This window comes from Electrophorus electricus, chromosome 2 (assembly GCF_041902795.1).
Source record: "Electrophorus electricus isolate QZ-2024a chromosome 2, ASM4190279v1, whole genome shotgun sequence".
Taxonomy (NCBI): domain Eukaryota; kingdom Metazoa; phylum Chordata; class Actinopteri; order Gymnotiformes; family Gymnotidae; genus Electrophorus; species Electrophorus electricus.
Genome location: NC_137498.1, coordinates 7098060 through 7122221, shown reverse-complemented (window position 1 = coordinate 7122221; position 24162 = coordinate 7098060). Strand labels below are relative to the sequence as shown.

The window sequence follows — 24162 nt, the reverse complement described above, 5'->3', positions numbered from 1 at the left end:
CTCTCTGCTGGGTGGACATTAGGGTCTGGAGTACTGAAGTAATGCTGTGAGAGTTCTGGAGTCAGTGTATGTCCACAGTGGTAGTGGAGATCTAGGTGTAGAGTTGTCAGTGTGTGCTGGGAGGGCAGTGGTGTTTCCATAGAGACAAGGATGCTCAGTTTGTGTTTTCTCTTTACTGTACTTACTCTCACAAAAGGTGAGTGACATGAAACTGTACATATATGTGATAATCTAAAAATGTTATTAAAGTGAGTTGAATCATTCAAGATTTATTTGGCTGAATTAGAATCATAACCTGGCTGGTCTTAGAATGAAAAATATGATTAAAAGGTCCAGAATGCAAACAGACAAAATCTTTGCATGAAGTAAAGTTTATTAATTAAAAATAAATCAAAGTCAAAAGATGTTATTTCAGAAAATGAAGACAGGTTGGGGAAAATGAAGGGAAAAAAGAAATACAAAATAAATTGGTAAAAAGAGCTGGGAAAAGTTAAAGAGTAGGGCTAATTTTGTTGGAGCACTTGGCACAGGACAAGGTGCTTTTTATAGCCTGCCATGCTCGTCTGGAGAAGATGCGTACTCTCTTCAACTTCTTGCATTCTGAGCCTTTATATTTGAAATAAAAGTAGAATTTTTAAACTGGTGTCCATGGAGTGGATGTATGTAAACTCTGATTATTGATGTGGTGCTTTGATGCTACTCACCAGCTGGGGTGTTCTCCACTTTAACTGCCTCTGTAATAGATTCCCCTACTCCACCCAGATCCTCTCTTACATCTACAGATGTTTTTTTTCCCAAAAAATCAATAAAAATGCAATTACATAATAAAGTACAGGCACATATTTAAAGTGAACAAACATCATGTCCTACTGTGTGTTCTTAATGGAAAGCTAGATTTATGCAAGAAAGTACATCTGCACCTTCTACATGGGCGCTGTGGTCCAAATAGCAAATCTCTCCCGTTGACTCTGTGATCATAATGTGTTCAGCAGTTCTGCTCCGGATGGTACAAACCTCCTTACAGTCCTCCTGTTTCTTGGGTGAGAAATGAGAAATAATCAGTGATGAATTGTAAAGGAAATTAATCATCCACCTGGGCAGTGGAAACTCCACTAATGGACAGCATATATTTGGATTGCCATGTGTACAAGTCAAGGAAATGTGAAGGCAAAATAAATAAAACTGTGGATGCATTAAAAACATGTAGACACTTACACTTTCTCCCAGATTGGCACAGTAATGTTGCTTAAACCAAGCAATGGGAGCAGGGTCTCTATGACTCTTGTGTCTTCTGGTAATAATATTAGTAATTAAGTTGTCCCTTGGCATCTAGAAAGGGCAGAAGAAAGCTCTATTGTACTGAACGATAATAAAGCTGTTTACTTTCTTTTAAAAAGTTGTAACAGTTTGCATGTGTTTTTGGACATTTAAAAAAAAAACTTTAATTTTTAAGAATTAAACATTTATTCCTAAGAAGTAATTAAATTTGAAATGAAAATTAGGCTTTGATTACAACACAGTTTTCTACAAAACAAGGCTTATTTTACATGCATTTGTGCACAGGATTACCTTTGTACCCCAGTTTCATATCTTTATATGGAAATGAAAAATCAGAGCCTGTAGACTTTAAATATGTATATACAGTTACTATGTAACAGAACAAATGGCCACCCGTAGCTCAATTTCTTCTACAAATGGTAATAAATGTGAAACAAAGGTTGTCTGTTGTGCGACAGTGCATAATGGCCACACTCGTGGTCTTGCAGAGGCTTTTCTAAAACAAGCCCATAAGTCACTTTCCCTTGTCTCAGTCAACGCATTTCATCTAATGGAGTTCGGTTACCCGAATATTTTCAGCTACGTCCCCTTTTATTTATCAAGGTTTCCTTTTGTTAGTTCACTCTCTACTCACTTATTCCGCATTTGAAAATATTTGTGCGGTCCGAGTGCCGCAGGTCCCACAAACTCCCACAAACTCGCTTGACGTAGACAGACGTTTATTAGACGAACACGAATAACGAACACAGTGGCGCTCACACGAAACAGGCAAGATGAACATGAGCAACGTTGAACACAGCTTACAAACATAAAATGCACCACGTACGTGAACATTAGCGAACACAGTCCGACAGGGATACACACACCAACCGGGGTTTAAACACACACAGACATTAGGAGAATAACCCGGTGCAGGTGTGTGTGACTACATAGTCGTGGTTTCACACAAGACCATGAACTCCCACTGCAGGCGGCGGGCCGTACCACGTGACTAGTGGGGCGGGGAGCTCACTATCAGCCCACTAATTAGTTCTCCGTTCAGTCAAAAGTTCTCCAACATTAAAATGTGTGTTCTCATTTTAAATTCGCATATTGGCTACATGTTTATAATACGATTCCCTTATCAAATATTTAATTTCTAATTTGGGAAAAAAAACTGCCTTTGTAGATAAAACTAAATTCTACTTACGTTTTGTTTTCGTTTCTCAGTACCTCTTACGCGTGAAGAATTGTTTGTAGTCTCTGTTGATGTTTTGTCTAAAATGATCGTCATCGGCAAATCCACTCAATAAACTGATCTGGGGTCAGAAATAGAATGACACACATTATGACATAATCGAGCGCTAAATTCTGTTCAGTGGTTGTTTAGAACAATGACAGAAGTAAGCTGAAATGACATTATAGTCTCATATTATAAATCACATTTTAAAATAATTTCCCCCTCTTTATGCTATCATTTTGTTATCAGGCTCAGATTTAAAAATCTAAATAAAGTAAATATAACCTATACATGTAAACTATATATTAATTAATTAATTAGTAATCATTCCACATAGGTACAATTCACTCGCTCTGTGTTCGTTATAATCCAAAGTCATTTGAACACTCATTAAGGATCAAAATGCAACCTAAACAACAACAATAATAATAAAACCTTAAGAAATTATACCATTTTAACTGAAAATTAGGCTTAATGGTCACAATACAACGTTCAACAAAACAAGACTTATCTTTACTCTGGTGTTTCAGTACTAAGGCTAAGCAGTTATGCAAACATGTTCTTGCATAATATATGCTTATATTATGAAACTGAACAACTAGACAAACAGAATTAAATGCTCCATTCATTACTGCTTCAAATGTTTGGGTTTTTTTTATATATATTTTTTAAAAGTGCAGGATTGTAGCCCCAAAATAACCTGCACGTGGTTTTACAGTGGCTATTCCAATATGTGTTTTATAACACAACGTTTCAATCTCATCTTCACAAAGGTTAATTACTGCTGAAAAGAAAAAAAGGTTAGCATAATTTTAAAAATGTTTCTTATATCTTATAAAGAACACCCAACCAAACAACCTAGCTACAAAGAGACAAGGATAAAAAACATCATTACATGTATTATATAGGCATACAGATTTGAAATAAATGTGGTAAGTGCAGTGGACAGGATGGAGTCTAGAATTCATCATCTGTTGAGGCATCCGTGGCAACATCCTCATATGGCTCTTCAGTGTCTTCATCAGTCTCACCATAACCTGCCACCATTAGGTGGTGTGTTTCTTTCACAGCTACCAGGTCTGTCTTCAGCTCTTCAAGCTCTGGGAATACAACACTGTGCAGGCCACAGTAAGCTTGAGCAGAAATTCCTGAAGGGTAGTTTAACAAATCAAACTGGGTAATAAAAGCACCATGAAAAAACAACACAAAACAAACAAACAAACAAACAACCAAACATCACCCCTCATCAAAAATAAACACAAACAATCACATTCTGAATGCAAGATTATATATAATCAGGCCATAAACACAACATGAATGAATATGAAATGATCATATTAATAGGGGTTTGAAAAGTAGGAGGCAGTGAAGAGTCAGGTATGAATGCTGGGAAACATTCCTAAAGTATCTATAAATATGGCCCTTTGTAGGAAAGATCATCTGTAAAGCAGTTCAAGAACACATCTGTAAGGCAGGCTTGAATCCAGGTCACCTAAGTAATGAGACCAATAGCCTACTGGGTAAGCAACCACGCTTTTAACAATGGTGGGTCCCTGTGCAGAACAGTTAGATCTTGGATCAGGTAAAACAAAAGGTAAATAACTAAACACCATGCCGAGCGTGGAAAAAGGGAGAACAAAGGACATGACAGGAAAAAATGGAAACCCCAATGCACTGAGGAAAACCAGACTAAAACTTCCCAAACAAAACCAGAAAACAGGGAGGAACTTGAATGGCTAAGGGAAGCCTTGGGAGAGAGACAGACTCCAGATGGAAAACTGGAGAGGGGAGGGGACACATAAAAACACAAACACCCTCACAAACAAGAAGTGAGGTGTAGCACAAGGGCTCACAGACTTCAATACCTGAAGCTAGTGGCTAGGAGCTTGGATCAAAACTTTAGCAAAGACCCAGCACTGAATGACGGGGTCACAGGGTTTTTATAAGGTCTAACCCAGCTGTTGGGTGTTAAACCTGATTAGTGGCGTGGTTGACTTGAGGCCTCCCTCTGGTGGCCGGAGGGGGTCTTGGCCTGGTGCCAACCCTTACAGTATCCTATATGAAGTGAACTGCATTAAGAAATTAATTGTTGATGTCACTTACTATTATTATTGTTAGTAGTAGTAGTATTTAGTGGGGAATCATTTATGGTGTTGATTGGAGAATACTATTAAACAAATTAATCTTACCATCAGTAGTAGTTGATGAAATTAATAACTTCTAACCATTTGGAGATGTCATTGTTGTAGTAGGTTTAGTTGAAGCTGTTGGACTTGATGTGTCAGTGTCCACTGGAGTAAGAGTTACAGGTTTATATGGAGCCTCTGCAAGAATAGAAAAGTGTGGTCAGTTCTAAGTATGAACTCTGTTTCTGTACTGTTCACTCTCACTGGAGATCACTTCCCATGTGTTTCTGTTTGTGTTGTATTTATACCAGGTGAAGCTCTCAGGTATGGTGTGTATATCAGTGCAGGAACAGGGCAGCAGCCTGAGTGCTGCAGCTGATATGCATGAGATTTAACTGCACCACAATAATACATTGATTTCAAGATTTGGTTTTATGACTGATGGCAGTCTAAACAGCAAATTGCAATTGTTCAAATTCTACCTTATATGTTCAGATAACATGGAGTGCCTCTTATACGTTATCAGAAATATATGACATGTCGTCTCTAACTGGACTCCTATTAGATGTTTCCAGTGTTTCTTATAAAGTAGCTACTGAGTAGATATTTGATGATCTACAGATGTAGAGAGAAAGTCACACTCACCATCAGCAGCAAGGAGCAGATAAACACACACCTGCATTCTTACTGAGTTCCACACACACTACACACAGCTAAAGCAGGACTGCTGATACACACCGTACACACTCTTCTATACAGTCTACTGAATGTTCTGACAACTACAGTTACAGTGGAGATGAAGTGTATTCAAATGAAGCTTTGACAAACTTCTATCCCCAACACACACAACAAATATAGGGAGGCAGTAGGGTTTTATAAGTTTTTAAAAGTCATTTGGTGTGTCCTCTTTCTTCCTTAACAGTCTCACATTATAAGTGAAAATGTCATCATTCTTACTTAAGTTGGCTCGGTCCGTTGTCACAGAGATGTGGCGGCCCAGTGGGATGGACCCAAAATGACTCCCTAAGTGCTGTTAGTTCAGTCCAGCACATCTGCCCCTTTGTACATGCATCATTTATGAACGTATTTAAACACATCTGTCACTGCAGTGGTTGTCGGTCTATGTTCGTGCTCAGGTTGGCATTACTGCTCATTTAATAAATGCATGTCTTCGTCAAGAGACGTCTGTGCTTCCTGCGCCTTGCCTTGTGGCACTTGGGCCATCACAACAAACAAAATATTAGTATTTTCTTATACCTGCGTGCGGGGGGTGGCATAACGTGACTAAGTGAATAAATCATATAAAAGCACACATTGTGTTCACTTTGTTTTCAGTAGGCTACACCAAAAGTGAGGAGGAGGCCTTCAGTATTTTGAGGCGTTCCCTTCAGTATTCTGGGAAGAGTCTCATATATAGTCAGGGCCATTGGACCTGGACTTCACCATCTCTCACACCAATCTTATTCCCACTTCCTAAAAAAAGAGAGAAGCCTGCAGCCAAGGGATCAGTTACGATAAGGCAAAAAGCAAACGTAAAAATGATGTATATGTAACATGCTGCAACCGTCCCTGATCTGGGCTGAGATCTTCCCGAAGGTCGGGGTGAGTTGCAACATCTGACTTCTTCTATTCAAATAAATAAGTGGATGTCGTGTAATCATTTAGCATTTTTTCTTCACAAACTCAAATATTTACTGTATAAACTGAAAAATCTTTAGGATTTAGCATTGTTGTGCATCACTAAACTAATATTTAGTTGTATAACTACTGTTTCTGAGAACTGCTTCACATCTGTGTTGCATGGAGTCGACCAACTTCTGGCAGCTGTAAACAGGTATTCCAGCCCAGGATGCTTTGACAACTTTCCACAGTTCCTCTCCATTTCTTGGTTTTGCCTCAGAAACAGAATTTTTGATGTCCCCCCTCAAGTTTTCTATCGGATTAAAGTCCGGGGATTGGGCTGGCCACTCCGTAACTTTAATTTTGTTGGTCTGAAACCAAGATGCTGCTCGCTGACTGGTGTGTTTGGGGTCGTTGTCTTGTTGAAACATCCATTTCAAGGGCATTTCCTCTTCAGCATAAGGCAACATGACCTCTTCAAGTATTTTGATATATGCAAACTGATCCATGATGCCTGGTATGCGATAAATAGGCCCGACACCATAATAAGAGAAACATCCCCATATCATGATGCCTGCACCACCATGCTTCACTGTCTTCAGAGTGTACTGTGGATGGAATTCAGTGTTTGGGGGTCATCTGACAAACTGTCTGCGGCTCTTGGATCCAAAAAGAACAATCTTACTTTCATCAGTCCACAAAACGTTTCTTCATTTCTCTTTAGGCCAGTCCATGTGTTCTTTGGCAAATTGTAACCTCTTCAGCACGTCTTTTTTTTAACAGTGGGACTTTGCGGGGGCTTCTTGCTGATAGAATAGCTTCACACAGGCGTCTTCTAATTGTCACAGTACTCACAGGTAACTTCAGACTGTCTTTGATCACCCTGGAGCTGATCATTGGCTGAGTCTTTGCCATACTGGCTATTCTTCAATCCATTCAAATGGTATTCTTCCGTTTTCTTCCACATCTCTCTGGTTTTGTTTTCTATTTTAATTGGGGCATTGGGGATCATTTTAGCTGAGCAGCCTATCATTTTCTTTATATCATTTTCACTTCTTTATATGTTTTCCCCTCTCCAATCAAAGTTTTAATCAAAGTACGCTGTTCTTCTGAACAATGTCTGGAACGACCCATTTTTCTCAGATTTTCAGAGAGAAATGCATGTACATGTGTTGGCTTCATCTTTAAATAAAGGCCACCTGATTGACATCTGTTTTTTCACAGAAGGAATGACAGAAGGAATGACCTCACTAATTGAACTCCACTCCATTATTATTTTGAACACACCCGTTTCAATTAATTATTCAATTACACAACCTCAGGAGCATGCATATCATGAATGTTGGGTCTGATGGTTTTCTATGACTCTGCTACACCTACTGGTAAATTATTTACCATGTAGTAATATAATTTCAACCAAAAACAGTGATTGATATGATTAGTCATGTTGGACTGCTATTATTTCAAACACAACTATATATATATATATATATATATATATATATATATATATATATATATATATATATATATATATATATATATATATATATATATATATATATATATATATATATATATATATATATATATATATATATATATATATATATATATATATATATATATATATATATATATATATATATTCATTCCAAGTGTTGCTTGTTGACATTTATTTTGAATTTGTCTTATTTTCTGTTAAGTTGCAGTGTACTCATTTATAGTTTTATTAAAACGCCTCAGGAACTGCAGTGTCTCATTTATAGCTTTACAATGTAATATAACTGAATTTTAATTGAACCAAAATAAAAATTAATTGAACAGTTGTTCAACTATACAGTGCAGGCTATACAACTCTAGGTAGGAGGCTAGGCAGGACGCATGAACGAGCCGACAAAAGTTACGTTTATTAACACCAGACAACAGACAATGTAGCACATAGGCTAATACATGGTCAATCACCGACAACATACACTACTAAACAGTAAAGTTATATACACGCACAGTAACGACACAAAACAAGGAGCAGGCGTGAAACACGGGGAGGGCATGGCCATATGCATGAACACACACACACACACACACACACACACATCTGGGAGGAGGGGCCGTACCGTGAACATTTACACATCATTTTTTATTTCATTAAAGCCAAAAGCACTACCACTAAATAAATTACATGCAAAAAAGCTAACAATTCACAGTATTAAAATTACCTTTCAGCCGATTAACCCCTAATGAGGCATTTACAGTGATGAAACAAATAAAATACTTGATATTTAATGGCTACCATACATGTTTTTGTATGTTTGTTTTTTGTCCATTTGCTTGATTGCATTTGTGTGTGTGTGTGTGTGTGTGTGTGTGTGTGTGTGTGTGTGTGTGCTTAATTTGAATTTAATTTGATGCTGGCATATTCTGTATAATCTGCATTATCCATTGGAGTGGACGCTGGTTTGGTTTTCTGACTGTATACTACAGTGGAGTAAGTGACATCATCCTGTAGGAATAACACATTAACAATTATTACATAACACACATGTTTACAAAACACACATTCAGTATGATGCACACCTGTTCTTTTGCTGTTTTGCATTTCACTTCTGGATTTACAATTGCATTTAGGACACTTGAATCTTCCTGTAGAAACACAGAAATGGGAAATTAGACAAACTTGTGTAAACACTAAAACACACTTTCACAAAAATACTGTATATAGGAGTCTATACATGCACACAAATGCACAATTGAAATGCACCAATAACCTTTATGCACCTGTGACCATCATGCAAAGAGCAACAACAATATCCTATATGTGGTGTGAAATCACTGGTACATGTCCAGAAGATGTCTCCGTTTTCATATGAATGCAGTGATAAGAGCTGTGCTCCATAAGGGCACAGGTGAAGTGAAACACAGGTAGAATTTAGTGGTAAATAATCCTTGTCCAAAGAAGGACAATATAACCCGCCTTAATACCTACAGGTCAGACGCTTTAACATCAGTAGTCATGAAATGCTTCGAGAAGCTGGTTCTGTCTTACGTCAAGTCTATCACTCCCACTTCCTTGGACTGATATAGTTTTACAGAGCAATCTGCACTATGCACAGTCACAATCAACACTATGTCTGTACTCATCTGGACCTTCTAGGATCCTATGACAGAGACATGTTTGTAGACTTCAGCTCTGCTTTCAACACAACTGAGAGTGGAACCCTGTGTCTGTCAGGGTATTTTCAACTACCTGTCAGATAGAAAGTAGCTTGTGTGCCTGGAACCTTATCTGTCAGAGCCCCTATCCATCAGCACTGGGGTTCCTCAAGGCTGGACACTCTCAGTCCTCCTCTTCTGATGCTACACCAACAAGTGCATCTCCAGCTATCATCAAGCAAATGACCCTAACAGGACTCGTTAGCAACACTGACGGGACTGCTAGTGGAGTCAAGTGGCTCGTCTGGCTTTGTGGTGCACTGAAAACAACTTGGAGGTCAACATGCAAAAAGCAGTAGAGATGGATGATATATTTCTGAAATAAGACAACTGTCCATCTCCCTTTGTAACTCAGTACAGTAAGTGCTGTGGAGTCTGAGCTTCCTACACACCACCATCTCCACTGATTTCAAACTAGAGATCACAACAGCCATCATCAAAAATGTTCATCAGTGTATCAAGAGCTGCTTTGTATCAGAAACTCAACATGGACCCCACACAACTAGGGAACCCCACACACTATCTGTATAAAACTGCTCAGGTATTTGGTACTGCTTCAACAAAACCTGAACTTCACAACCTGTGTTTCCCAAAGATGGTTTTCCTTATTAAAAAAAACAAACAAACAAACAAAAAGAAACATTAAAAAAGTGCTGTATGTGATATATGTGATCCTTTATTTTAACTATATTGTATTGTATCATCTGAACCCCCCTCAGTATTCAGATACAAAGTAGCACTCACCTGAACAGGTGAACAAAGCACAGCAGAACAATCCTGTAAACACACACACACACACACACACCATGGAAGATTTGACCTTGAAGGATGTGTGCCAGTAATGATGTGGAGGTTGTTTTTCTTATGTTACAGTGGATGGTATGTGAGCATTCACCTGTGTCTCCTGCTCTCTCTTCTCTTCTGTTTGCCCCTTTCTTAGCCTCGTTTGTCCATGTCTCTGGACTACATTAGAAAAACAGGCAATGTGACCCACAACTTGTATGCATGCATATGTGTGTGTGTGTGTGCGTGTGCGTGTGTGTGTGTGTGTGTGTGTGTGTGTGTGTGTATGTGTATGTGTACCTTTGTATCTCCAGCACAAGACCCCTACGAGACCCAGCAGCAGGAGGAGGACAGCTCCCACAGCAGTAGTCATGAGGATATATAATCGATCACCAGCAGGGTTTTGGACATCTGAAGGCAAACGTTATACAAATGTTATGTGTATTTGTGTGCGTGTTAGTGTTTGTGTTTTTACACAGCATGCATTTTAATTGCTTTTTAAGATATTAGGAGACCATGTTGATATGCAGTAAATACATGTTACCGTCAGTCAGAGTCTTTGCACTGTCAGTAGTGGAAGCATCAGCTGGAGCCTTTGCACTTGTTTTGACATCAAATCTTGATGTAAATTCTGTTGTTGAGATTCCTGGAGAGGGAGATGTGTTTGTTAGCATAAGATGGTGTACTGCTTTAGTACTACTTGTGTTTGCAAGTTTAGCTACAGTACTGACCCATTATAAATGTGTATAGGAACATTCAGGGTGGTTTACATTCGTGACACTAGTAGACATGTGATTGTGCCTGACTGGGGGGCAGGTGAACAAGCTCATCAGTGCATGTTTAAAAGTTGTTTAAATCTAATTATAATGAAGCCTTGACTTTCCAAGTAATGATGTTATATTAGAGTTAGCACTAATGAAATGGAATTATCCCTCTTGAGCATCGTGATACGGCCACAAAACAAATCAAACTATGTCAAAATAAAATTCCCAATGAAGTATTAAAAGTATTTAAAATATATATTTTACATTTGTTTTATATGTTGATCAAAAAGCTGTCAATTTAGGTATATAGCCTGTAATTAGACTTCTGTGGTTGGGAAATACAGTTTATTACTTTATTGACAGTGTCATAGTCAGGACACATGAAGAAAAATGCCATTTTCAGGTAAAATGTGTCTTTGGACAATTGGGAAAACATCTAGTACTAGGTAAGGAACCAAAAACAGATCACTTCTATCATTTTGGGTATAGCCTTTGTCAAACTAGTGTGACTGAGAAACAGTTTTATGCTGGTACTTTCTTAGGAGACATGATTTTGGACTCATGAAAGTGTATAAAAAAATAAAATTTTTAGGTAAAACATGTATTTGGACAACTGGGAGCACATCTTGTACAAGGTGATAAGTCAAAAACAGTGGATTTCTGTCATTTTGTGAAGTATTGTGAAGTAAAACATTTTACATCAAAATTGTATGTCCTGACTATGACAATATCAAAGTGCCAGTGCAAAGCAGTATTTCCCCAACCACAGTAGTTTGAGGTTTCAGTTCACACGGTTCCTACTTACTGTTTGTGGATGGTCATAGTTAGGACACATGACAATTTAATCAAAATGTCAATATGAGGTAAAATAGATAAAATAGTTCTTTGGACAAATGAACACATCTAGTACTAAGCAATGAATCAAAAACATGACATTTCTGTCACTTTGGGTGTATACGATGTAGTGTGGCTGGGAAATAATTTTACACTGGCAGTTTATTGATACTGTCATAGTCCACCTATGCACTTTAGAAATAACATGAAAGTCAAAATGAGGGTCAGTGACATTATGGATTGTTTCCAGAAGATTAAGTCATGATTTAAATCCCAGTCAAGTATTTTTAAAGTACAAGAGGAGTATTTGACCATCACTGAACTAAACGCTACTGGTAATGTGCAGATGACAGCACAACAACAAATATGACAGCAGAAAGTCTACAAGTAACTCAGACAACCAAGACTTTGCTAGTGTGGATACATAAGAAAACCTTAAAGCTGGATTTATCATTTGCAGTTGGATTTGGATCAAAAACAGTGTTTTACCTTTAATGGTGAGTCTGATGTCTTTATATTTCTGGTTTGTAAGATAACACCTGTAGTATCCCTCATCCTCTTCAGTCAGGTGTGATATGAGTAGAGAGAGATTTCCTGGAGAGTGAGCAGTACCCAGCTGATCTCTGTTTCTGTACTGTTCACTCTCACTGGTGATCACGTCCCATGTATTTCTGTTTGTGTTGTGTTTCCTCCAGGTGAAACTCTTAGGTTTGGCATGTGGGTCAGTACAGGAGCAGGGCAGCAGTACTGAGTCTCCTGTGTATGCAGTGACGTCGTCTGTCTTCTGATTCTCTGCCAAACTGCAGCCTGCAGAAACACACGAGATAAAGGCCTTCACTATTAAACATGGCCGCACATGTACATGTAAAATGGTTATTATTACATATGACATACTCCGTTATTATTATTATATATGACATACTTAATTATTATTATATATCACATACTCCATTATTATTATATATGACATACTTAATTGCTCCAGGTCCAGTCACCTGATGGTACTGATGGTACCAGCCAACTGATGATGGTACTGGAAATCACTAAGAGATTTCCCAATAGATGTTGGTATGATGGATGCATGACCATCAAATTATAAGATGTAAATGTTTGATTATATTGATTATATATTGTCTCTCTCCCTCCCTCCTTCTCTCTCTCCCCCTCTGCCCACCCTCGCTCCCTCCCTCCCTCCTTCTCTCCTTCTCTCTCCATCCCTCATTCTCTCTCTATTTCTTCCTTTCTCTCTCTCTCCCTCCCTCCCTCCCTCCCTCCCTCTCTGCCTTCCTCCCCTCCCTCCTTTTCTCTCTCCTTCTTCCCCTCTCTCTCCCTCCTTCTCTCTCTCACTCCCTTTCTTTCTCTCCCCCTCTCTCTTTCCCTTTCTCTTTCTCCCCCTCTCTCTAGAGCAAATGAGAACAGTAGTAACTAAATAAGGAAACTAAACAAGTCGTGTGTAATATGGGTATATAACTGACTAGAACCTAAACAGGACAGAAGACAAGAGTCATTAACTACAGGCATGAAATACACATACAAACAGAAGATGTAACTAGAAACAGACAGAAGTAGAACTGCAGATCCTGCAATTTATTAAGAGAGGGGAAATCCAAAGGTGTAGTCAAAATTCTCTACACTGGTAGATTGAGGCTGAGTGAAGAACCAGCTATATTTTTCTATATATTTAGAGTGCTGACACCAGTTTCCTGTAAAGTATCCAATCTCTGCACTATACGTTTAGTAGATCAAACCCTATGTTAGGCTGGCTGAACCGCTGACAAAGCAGGATGTATTAAGACAGGAATTTTAGAAAGGTGGTTATGCATATTCTCATAACACATGCTAGACAATGCAGTAGAGCATTCTCTTCAGAATATAAATTGTAATTACAGGCATAATTTGGAATCAGATACATTTTGTAGTTTTATGTGCATTAAACCTTTGCCTGCACCTCTGCCTTTGGTTGTAGGTAAGTGGGACAGGGGTAAATAATTACAGTAACAAGCTCCAAATATGTCACTTGTAATGTCATGCTGACATCAACATTGACTAAATCAACTTTTATGACTGTTTGTTTACGCCCATTTGCAACTTGCCATAGCAAAGCCTTGCTTCTTATTTTAGAAGTTTTAAATCAAAAATCTAAAATAAGAACACATTAGTGATTTTGATCCAGCTGCTCCACCTACATTAATGATCTGCACACTGTGCAGTTTTCAGAACGATAATGTAATGCGGAGGCAGACAGGACTTGATGCACATGTGTAAACGAAAGTTCTTTATTTGCAAAACAGCTGGACACAACGGCAAAATTAACAAAATGGTGCAAACTAAACACTGACTAAATGGAACACCAAAAAGGGAGAAAAATGATACAGGAACTGTGCAGAAACAATAAAATTGTGATGGAACATTTGATACTAAGGCATCGAAGCTCGTATCACACAGTGTACCAAAGCTTGTATCAGTTACTATTACCACTAAAGTTAATATTACCATTAATATTACCACTAAAGTTACTAACAACACGTGACTAATGATGGTCGAAGCTTCAGACGTCACTGAAGCACAGGATGAGGGTGAGACTGTATCATAAGTTTGGCACTGTCCTATAACGTGGAAGCTTATCTCTTTACTAAAAAATTGGAAATGTGCTAATTATAGAAGTCAATAGTGAGAGTAAACGTTTCATAACGCCAACCTGTTGTTTTTACATAAAAGGGAAACAATGATTTTACACAAATTATTGCAGAATTTAATTACTAAACATCATTACTGATCATCAATTTTTTAATGGCATATGAAGGCGGTGGAGTGTTGTATTGTTTATAGTGCTGCGCAGTTTTGAATCTATAGCTGCTATCATTTCTGAACACCACCAGGTGTCGCTGTTTTGTCACCAGCTTTCAATGCTCCAAAGCTTCGAATCCTTTAGCAGTACAATAAGGAAGAACCTCAAACGCTTCACAGGACTTCGTCTGCACATCATTACCAAGAAGGAAGTTAAACAGTAAACACTAGAATAACGAGCAGGCTAATAACGTTACCAAACAACAATAATCTCACGGGAGGACGAGAGAGCGCACATTCAAAGACCCACAGCCAAGACGATAAAACAAGGGATATTTATATAAAGACTAACGAATGCAAACTAGACAAAGATGAAAACAGTGACAGGAAAACCAAACGAGGGGTCGGAACAGAAAAACCAAAACAAAGAAGCATGTGTGTTAAAAACCTGAGAAATTCTTACTTGAACTGCACAAGATATTTGTTAAAATTAAAGGAGTATTTGACCATCACTGAACTAAACGTTACTGGTAATGTGCACAGATGACAGCACAACAACAAATATGACAGCAGAAAGTCTACAAGTAACTCAGACAACCAAGACTTTGCTAGTGTGGATACATAAGAAAACCTTAAAGCTGGATTTATCATTTGCAGTTGGATTTGGATCAAATACAGTGTTTTACCTTTAACGGTGAGACTGATGTCTTTATAGTACTGGTTAAGATAACACCTGTAGACTCCCTCATCCTCTTCAGTCAGGTGTGATATGAGTAGAAAGAGATTTCCTGGAGAGTGAACAGTACCCAGCTGAACTCTGTTTCTGTACTGTTCACACTCAGTGGTGATCACGTCCCATGTGTCTCTGTTTGTGTTGTGTTTCTTCCAGGTGAAACTCTCAGGTTTGGCGTGTGGGTCAGTACAGGAGCAGGGCAGCAGTACTGAGTCTCCTGCGTATGCAGTGATGTCGTCTCTCCTCAGATTCCCTACCAACATGCAACCTGCAGAAACACACAGGATAAAGGCCTTCACTATTAAACATGGCTGCACATGTACATGTAAAATGATTATTATTATATATGACATACTCCATTATTATTATTATATATGACATACTTAATTATTATTATATATCACATACTCCATTATTATTATATATCACAAACTCCATTATTATTAAATATGACATACTTAATTATTATACATGACATACTTAATTGCTGCAGGTCCAGACACCTGATGGTACTGATGGTACCAGCCAACTGATGATGGTACTGGAAATCACTAAGAGATTTCCCAATAGATGTTGGTATGATGGATGCATGACCATCAAGTTATAAGATTTAAATGTCTGATTATACTGATTATAGATTGTCTCTCTCCCTCCCTCCTTCTCTCTCTCTCTCTCTCTCTCTCTCCATCCCTCATTCTCTCTCTATTTCTTCCTTTCTCTCTCTCTCCCTCCCTTTCTTTCTCTCCCCCTCTCTCTAGAGCAAATGAGAACAGTAGTAACTAAATAAGTAAACTAAACAAGTCGTGTGTAATATGGGTATATAACTGACTAGAACCTAAACAGGACAGAAGACAAGAGTCATTAACTACAGGCATGAAATACACATACAAACAGAAGATGTAACTAGAAACAGACAGAAGTAGAACTGCAGATCCTGCTGCTGGATAGATTTTTTGTTTTATGTAGTACAGTAGTTATTGGTACAGACCAGTCGCTATATGCAGTACGGCCCACCGCCTGCAGTTGAAGTCACTTTTTGTTTTGTAACCGCGCCCCCATGATGGCACACACCTGCCCCTGGTTTAATGTTGTGTGTGTCTGTGTGTATTTAAACCCCTGTTGGTGTGTGCATTAGTGTTGGTCATTGTTTGTGTTGCTAGTCCTACGTGTATTCATGTTAAACGTATATGTTCATGTTGCTGTCATGTTCCTGCCAGTGTTACGTGTATTCGTATTATCCGTTTATGTTGTGTGAGTGCCGTCGTCGTAAGCGTTAAGTATCAATAAATGTCTGTCAAAGTCGAGGGAGTCTGTGCGTCCTGCTCCGCGCCCTGCGGCACTCCAGCTGTTACAGCAATCAAGTGGCACATACAACAAATGCTACAGAATCTTGAAGTGCTGATGTTTGTTCAGTTTTCCACCTGATCTCACTGAGTTTGTCTGTGTGTCTAGTGAGGGGTCTGGTGTTGTCTGTACAGGCAAAGGTCTGAGTAACAGAAATTATCCAGTTAGATTCCCATTCTAATTAGATTTCCAATCCCATCATGTATGAAGACTTAAGCGTCGGTCACATCTAACTGCCACCTCGCTCATGTTTTCACATGGGTGGAGCAAAATGAGGGGATTATGGGCAGTCTTGGTACTGTGTAATTTTGGGGAACGTAGTCCTTCAGAAAACAGCTAACACTACTTGTGACATTGTTTTAATAATTAGTATAAGAATAGCAGCTGCTTTTCTTTCAGAAAGAAGTAATTAAAGCTCTTGCCTCTTCAAGTGAATGAGGTTTTTCACCAGGCAGATTTTTCTTGTGTTCGGTGTGAAAGATTATTTATACTGCAGATTTAGTGTCTGATGCTGCCTTTAAATTGAACCTAAATAAGATGCCTTAGCAGGCAGGATATGTCAGAGGGAGAACAGTGATCACACATTTATTCAACAGTCTTGGATCTGGAAGCATATTGGTCAGTATTTCCATAGACATTCCAGAAAATTCTAATCTAAAGCCTCAACCAAAGCAGCTACAAAATTAAGATAAAAAAAGAGCAAAATTACAAGACTTTATACATAAATGCTTCATGAACTACAAATTCCATAATGCCCTCATACAGGTAGCTGAGACATGTGTACACTGAGAGAGACTGAGCTACAGCGTCATTTGTCATGGCATACTATGTCATTTCAACCAAGAAAATCATAACATATTGATACGTGTACGCCAAACTCTCGACTATGAAGTCTTGTTCTTGTTAACCCCAACTGCTGTGGTCATCTGTGGTCTCTTGCAGAGATATTGTTATTCATCAATTGTTATTCAGGACAGTAAATCACTCTACCAGCTGTGGGTTCCTCTCGGATGTGCTATGACAGGGATGCTGCTCGTATGTGGTCACTCTTTGATTAGTCAGTGTTGGACAAACTCTGCTGTTGATCAATCAAGATAAGACTAAAGAAATTCTGAACCGTGTGGAGTTAATGCTGGAGCAGAGCTGAGAGTGGAGCTGGAGCAGAGTTGGTGGACTGAAGACGTACATTTGGAGAAATCTCTCCCTTGGGCTTGTTCTCTCTGTCTCTCTCTCTCTCTCTCTCTCTCTCTCTCCCTAGCCGCCCACTTCACCTCCTGTAACATCTCTGTTGTACTGGAATTGACAATCGTTCATTGTTATTCTACCAATCCCAGTGTCTGCCTTTGTCTGTCCCCATTCCTGTCTTTGTAACTGTCCCAATCCCAGCTGTGGTTCGGGTTCCTGTTATCCCGTATCCCGTGCTCCTACTCTCAGCCGAGCTCCCGTCCATCCTACTGCCCAAGCTGGAACCCAGTCGTCTCCTGTCCAGCCTGCTGTCAGATCTCTGGTTGTGGTACAAAGTCCTGTTTCCACCCCTCACCCGATGGACTTTCCCCTGTTTTTCCTCCTTTCCCACCTGTCCTTGTCCAGGTTCTCCAGACCCTGCTGTGTGACGCCGGGCTCGGGCTCCCTTGTCAACTGTTATGCACGTCAGGAGCCCCGTGTTAAGGAGGGTGTGGGTGCTACTGTAACACCCCTCACCACCATCACACAGGAGCCCCGTGTTAAGGGGGGTGTGGGTGCTACTGTAACACCCCTCACCACCATCACACAGGAGCCCCGTGTTAAGGGGGGTGTGGGTGCTACTATAACACCCCTCACCACCATCACACAGGAGCCCCGTGTTAAGGGGGGTGTGGGTGCTACTGTAACACCCCTCACCACCATCACACAGGAGCCCCGTGTTAAGGGGGGTGTGGGTGATACTGTAACACCCCTCACCACCATCACACAGGAGCCCCGTGTTAAGGGGGGTGTGGGTGCTACTGTAACACCCCTCACCACCATCACACAGGAGCCCCGTGTTAAGGGGGGTGTGGGTGCTACTGTAACACCCCTCACCACCATCACACAGGAGCCCCGTGTTAAGGGGGGTGTGGGTGCTACTGTAACACCTCTCACCACCATCACACAGGAGCCCCGTGTTAAGGGGGGTGTGGGTGCTACTGTAACACCCCTCACCACCATCACACAGGAGCCCCGTGTTAAGGGGGGTGTGGGTGCTACTGTAACACCTCTCACCACCATCCTCCTCCCCATGTGCTCCTTTGTTTGTTTTTGTTCCTCCACATGCTTTGTGTTGTTCATGCCCTTACACAGGGGTCCTGTATTTCCCCTTTCACTTACCCCCGTCGCCTGTTGCATGAGGTCACTCTTAATCTAATCTAATTAGTCAATGGCAGGTAAATTGTGTCTAATAGTCTCTGTCTGCCTCCTGATTACTCACTACGGGAAGTAAATTTCCACATTTTTTGGATTCTTGTCTGTTCAAGTGAATTAACTTTTTTGGCAGGCAGATTTTACTCATGTGCGGTGTGACTGACACTTTATACTGAAAATTCAGTGTCTGATGCTGCCTTTAAATTTAACCTAAATAGGGGATGAACAGGGACCACACATTTATTCAGCGGTCTTGGATCTGGACGCATATTGGTCAGTACTTCCATAGACATTACAGAAAATTCTAATTTAAAGACTCAACCCAACCAGCTACAAACCTGAGCTACAAAAAAAAAAAAAAGCAAACATACAAGACTTTGTACATAAATGCTTCATGAACTACAAATTCCATAACGCACTCATAAAGGTAGCTGAGAAATGTACACACTGAGAGAGACTGAGCTACAACTTCATTTATCATGACATGATTTTCTTGGTTGAAATGACATAGTATAACATATTCATATGTGTAGGCCAAACTCTCATCTATGAAGTCTTGTTCTTGTGTGCCCCAACTGCTGTGGTCATCTGTGGTCTCTTGCATACATATTGTTATTTATCAGTTGTTATTCAGGACTGTAAATCACTCTTCTATGAGCTGTGGGTTCCTCTTGGATGTGGTATGACAGGGATGCTGCTCGTATGTGGTCACTCTTTGATTGGTCAGTGGTGGACAAACTCTGCTGTTGAACAATCAAGATCAGACTAAAGAAATTCTGAACCGTGTGGAGTTAATGCTGGAGCAGAGCTGAGAGTGGAGCTGGAGCAGAGTTGATGGGCTGAAGAGGTACATTTGGAGAACTCTCCCCCTTAGGCTTGTTCTTGTTCTCTCTCTCCCTCCCTCCCATTCCTGCCCTGGCCACCCACTTCATCTTCTGTCATATCCATGTTTTCTCTCTCTCTATGATCTGCACACTGTGCAGTTTTCAGAACGATACTGTGAAGGGGAGGCAGGACTTGACACACATGTGTAAACGAATTTATTTATTTCCAAAACAGGTAGACATAACGTCAAACGTTACTAAATGATGCAAACTAAACGGAACACCACAAAATGGCAGACGAACGATCTAAGAACTGTGCAGAAACCAAAGAATGATGTAACGTTTGATACTAAGGCATCGAAACTCAGATCACACAGCGTCCCGGAGCTTGTATCAGTTTGTCGCGTCTACAGACCGGAGCATTCCCCGTTTCCCAGGCAACCTAGTAACTTCCGGGTTTTCGTCATTCTCTATGGGTCCCTGTCTCCTCCCCTTTGTCTCCAGCTGTTTCTAATTTATCCCTGATTATAGTCTTATAAAACCCCGTCCCTACGTATCGTGTTTGTCTGTTGTTGTTTCTCATGACGCCTTCGTTAATATGGTTCTCTCGGTTAGTTGCGCTTTGTCTTGGTAAGAGTGTTTCTGTCTTTCATTTAGTTTGTGATAAGAACCTGTTGGTCCTTACTCCTGTTTTGTTTGTTTACATCTCATTTGTACTCTTTCTGTGTTTGCCGTCTACGCTTTTCCGTTAATGTTTACCCGGTATTGCTGTCTGTCTTTGATTTTGTTCAGTGTTTATTTATTCAGTTTGTCACGATCGTTATGGTTTCCCTCGTTAGCTCCGTTTCGCGTAACATGCAAGGCGTCGGCACTTCACAGGTGTGTTCGCTCTCGCTCAGCGCCGCTTCCGCGCTACAGTTACTAATACCACCAACATTACCACTAAAGGTACTAACAACACGTGACTAATGATGGTCGAAGCTTCAAACGTCACCGAAGCACAGGATGAGGGTGAGACTGTTTCATAAGTTTGGTACTGTCCTATAAGCTATAAAACAAATTGGAAATGTGGAAAATATAGAGGCCAAAAGGGAGAACAAATGTTTCATACCGTCAACCCGTTCTCTCCCGGTGTAGTCTGCAACATTTTACTGTGCTGCGTTTTCATATAAAAAGGAAAAATGATTTTAAACAAGTTAATTCAGAAATTTAATGTCTAAACATCATTACTGATCATCAAAAAAGCTATAAAAAAAAGTAAATATGATGACGGTGCAGTGTTATTTCTAGAGCTGCGCAGTTTTGAATCTATGGCTGCTATAATTTCTGAAAACCACCAGGTGTCGCTGTTTTGTCACCAGCTTTCAATGCTCCAAAGCTTCGAATCCTTTAGCAGTACAATAAGGAAGAACCTCAAACGCTTCACAGGACTTCGTCTGCACATCATTGCCGATAAAAACACAGCTACAGCAGTAATGCTGCTACACATCTTATACACGCTACAAAACTACAGTGTACTGAACGCTCTGAAAACTGCAGATCAGACTACAGTCTGTCTGTGGGAATCACCACACAGCTATGACCTGGAACTCTACAACTCTCTCAGTAGAACTCCACTGAAATTCACCACCCACTAATGTCCATAGTAGAAGGGAAGTGTGTTCAAATGCAAAATAAATTATTCCTCCACTTCTTTCTCTCTCACATACAAACTAAATATAACAGTGAAACTGTCTTTCTAGTGTCATCACTTCCTCCTGAGCTGCCCAGTGTTCAGTCCCCATCCTCAGTAAAGTGATCCTGCAGTAAGAAGTAGTGCTACACAGTGATCCCCCTCAGCACTGTTTGGTCACATCATTTCACTCCTGCACTTAGTGATCAGATGACCAAACTGAATGTGTAGCTTAGCAAATATTAGAGAGATCAGACAAGAAGATCTCTAGACTACATGCTGATCAAAATAAACATTGATCATTTAATCAGGTAAACCTGAGGATTGTCTGATAACTTTCATATTATTCATAAAGTACAGGTGGAATGCAGCCATCTATGATCATGTTGTAATTTGTCATATGATGAAATAAAAACTATTTAAGAGAAGCTCAGAGATCTACCATTGAGACAGAATCATTAAAGCAGTCAGCAGGGGCTTGTGCTCCATGTCCAGGGTGGCTCTGTGGCTCCTTTGTGACTGTTTGGACCATCACTAAACACATTTGCTAATTATAAGAGTTTCTGATAATGGCAACCATCTAAAGATCACTTTAGAGGTAGACTGTTTGAGGATGAATATCTGTAACATAACTAATTTAGGCTGTGGGCTAGTGTGCACTACAATGTAACAACAACAAAATAAAATAAAAACTGAAAAAAGGGCCAAAAACAGCAAACATACTAAAAAATTTAAAAAAATGTATAAATGTAAAAATTGAGAACAGGAATAGAGAGTGGGCTTCCTTGCCTAGTGCCTCTGTGACATTTGATGTTATTGCATTAGTACTGACCTTTGGTGTGGTATAAAGGATTTTACACAATGTGAGGAGAAAAACTTCCAGTTTCCTTTATCGAAAGCCTTCTCTGCGTCCAGTGTGACTATAGCAGTTTGTAATATGTGGAGTGAAGGTTAATGTATTTGGTAAAGTAGTCTACGCATGTTAATGGTTGAGTGTCACCTTTGATGAAACCAGTTTGATCAGGGTGTATCAGTGATGGAATATGTTCTAATCTAATGACTAATGCTTTGCTGATTTTTTTTTTGGTCATTTTTTGTTTCAATGTTTCCCTAGAGATGGGGTTTGTAATTAGAGATGCAGATTTCATAAAAAGGACTGAATAAGGACGGACTTTAGTAAAACGTGTTCAGAGTTGTAGACCAATACCACAGACCAAACATCTTTCAGCTCCAAGACAGTCTGACTGCTGTCCAAGGTACTGAAACTGCACCCTTCAGCCAAGTTCAGAACCTGTGCTGTACACAGCTGCCCTGTATATGGCTGCCCAGTGAGACCCAGACAGGAGCCCCTGGTGCTTCCTCAGCTGTAGCTGTAGCCACTCACCTTCCCATCTCACCAAATACTAAACGCCTTTAGAGGGGGCGCATATCCTACATTTATCCTTTCTTTTAGTTTTCTTTGGTGTCCTCTTACAATGTTTGTGTGGCTTGATCTTCCAGCAAAAGTCAGATAATAATTCAGCTTTACACAACTATTTTCTAACATCTCCTTATCCCTAAGAATTAAACAGCCCATTTCTGTTGCTGTACCTTTAGAATGCAAGATAAATGAGCTCTGTTCTGATTGGCTACCCTGTGCTTCATTTAAAAAGCACTAAGATCTGAAATATGTCTGAGAACTGCAATGTAGGTGGTAGAGGTTAAACTGCTGTAGGCCGAAGAGGTGGAGATATGTAAATGAGCTGGTTCTCATGACATCAGAGAAGCAGTGATTTCAAAATGGGATATTTTATAGATTAGATTCCAAATATGGACCATAAGGAATGGGATCTGGACCACTTGTCTTGCCAAATGTATTTATTCAAAACTAATCCAACTCTTTATCCTTTAGGTAGTGAGCTCCGCCCCTCCTGAGGTCCCCATGGTAGTATAGCGTAGTACTGTCTTGGATTTGATGGGTATGTCAGAATTCATGAGATCAGAACTCACTGTAGTCTCTCCCCCAAACCCACACCCACTCCGTATTTGGGAAAACGCACAGAAGCACCAAACACATACATCATACACCACATGTAAAGGACTGTACCACCATCAACCACAATGAGGTGTGACCTCTGACACAGGCAGCTGGATACAGAAGTGGGTAGTGGACAAGAGCTGCATCGTACACAGAATGAACAAGTGAGGAATAAATAACACATGGATGTGTGTCTTCATGGGCGTGAGATGTGTCTTCATGGGCGTTCATGTTGTTCACATGCTTAGAGAGGAACAAAACAGCAGAATTGTAAACCCACTAACCCAAAAAGGAAGCATGTGCATGCGTGTGTGAGAGTGTATCTGGGTGGGGGTTCTTGTATTTACAAGTATTATTTTGAATGGACATTTACTGTGTGTAAAATGATGTCTTTTTCCCAAGTCCTTCATATGTGGGTCACTGCAGCAGCAGTGCATGTTTGTGTGTGTGTGTGCATGCACATGCGTGTGTGTGTGTGCGCATGTTTGTGTTAGGTGTGTTAGTTATGTATTGCTAAATTGTTAAACAGCGCACCAAGTGTAGCAGTACATATGCGAGGAGGAAGACAT

The 24162-nt window shown here is 39.9% G+C and overlaps 1 protein-coding gene and 1 long non-coding RNA gene across 3 annotated transcripts; both read right to left on the bottom strand.

Annotated features, from left to right (window-relative positions):
• Nucleotides 1-709: 709 nt before the first annotated feature.
• LOC145660020 (uncharacterized) lies at nucleotides 710-2232 on the bottom strand. Of its 2 annotated transcripts, none has more exons than XR_014126239.1 (4): nucleotides 2105-2232; nucleotides 1216-1329; nucleotides 921-1035; nucleotides 710-776 (listed from the first exon to the last, which is right to left on the bottom strand). It is a non-coding gene; the product is annotated as an uncharacterized LOC145660020 (long non-coding RNA). The 2 variants fall into 2 exon arrangements; XR_014126238.1 differs by lacking the exon at nucleotides 2105-2232 and adding an exon at nucleotides 1913-1989.
• Nucleotides 2233-8135: 5903 nt separating this feature from the next.
• On the bottom strand, nucleotides 8136-12729 carry LOC145643420 (uncharacterized). The gene is made up of 7 exons (XM_081694612.1): nucleotides 12327-12729; nucleotides 10784-10885; nucleotides 10540-10650; nucleotides 10352-10419; nucleotides 10201-10233; nucleotides 8821-8886; nucleotides 8136-8746 (listed from the first exon to the last, which is right to left on the bottom strand). Exons 1-7 carry the CDS (start codon nucleotides 12727-12729, stop codon nucleotides 8633-8635), a joined length of 897 nt encoding a protein of 298 aa, XP_081550738.1. The 3' UTR covers nucleotides 8136-8632.
• Between the last annotated feature and the right edge of the window lie 11433 nt (nucleotides 12730-24162).

Bases quoted from the DNA above. Each gene is read 5' to 3' on its own strand.
- LOC145643420 (XM_081694612.1), bottom strand. From the start codon at position 12,729: ATGTCATATGTAATAATAACCATTTTACATGTACATGTGCGGCCATGT. The intron at 10,234-10,351 runs GTGAATGCTCAC...GTGTGTTTACAG, and splicing joins AGAGAGAGCAGGAGACACAG to GATTGTTCTGCTGTGCTTTG. The intron at 8,887-10,200 runs GTGAGTGCTACT...GTGTTTCTACAG, and splicing joins TGCTTTGTTCACCTGTTCAG to GAAGATTCAAGTGTCCTAAA.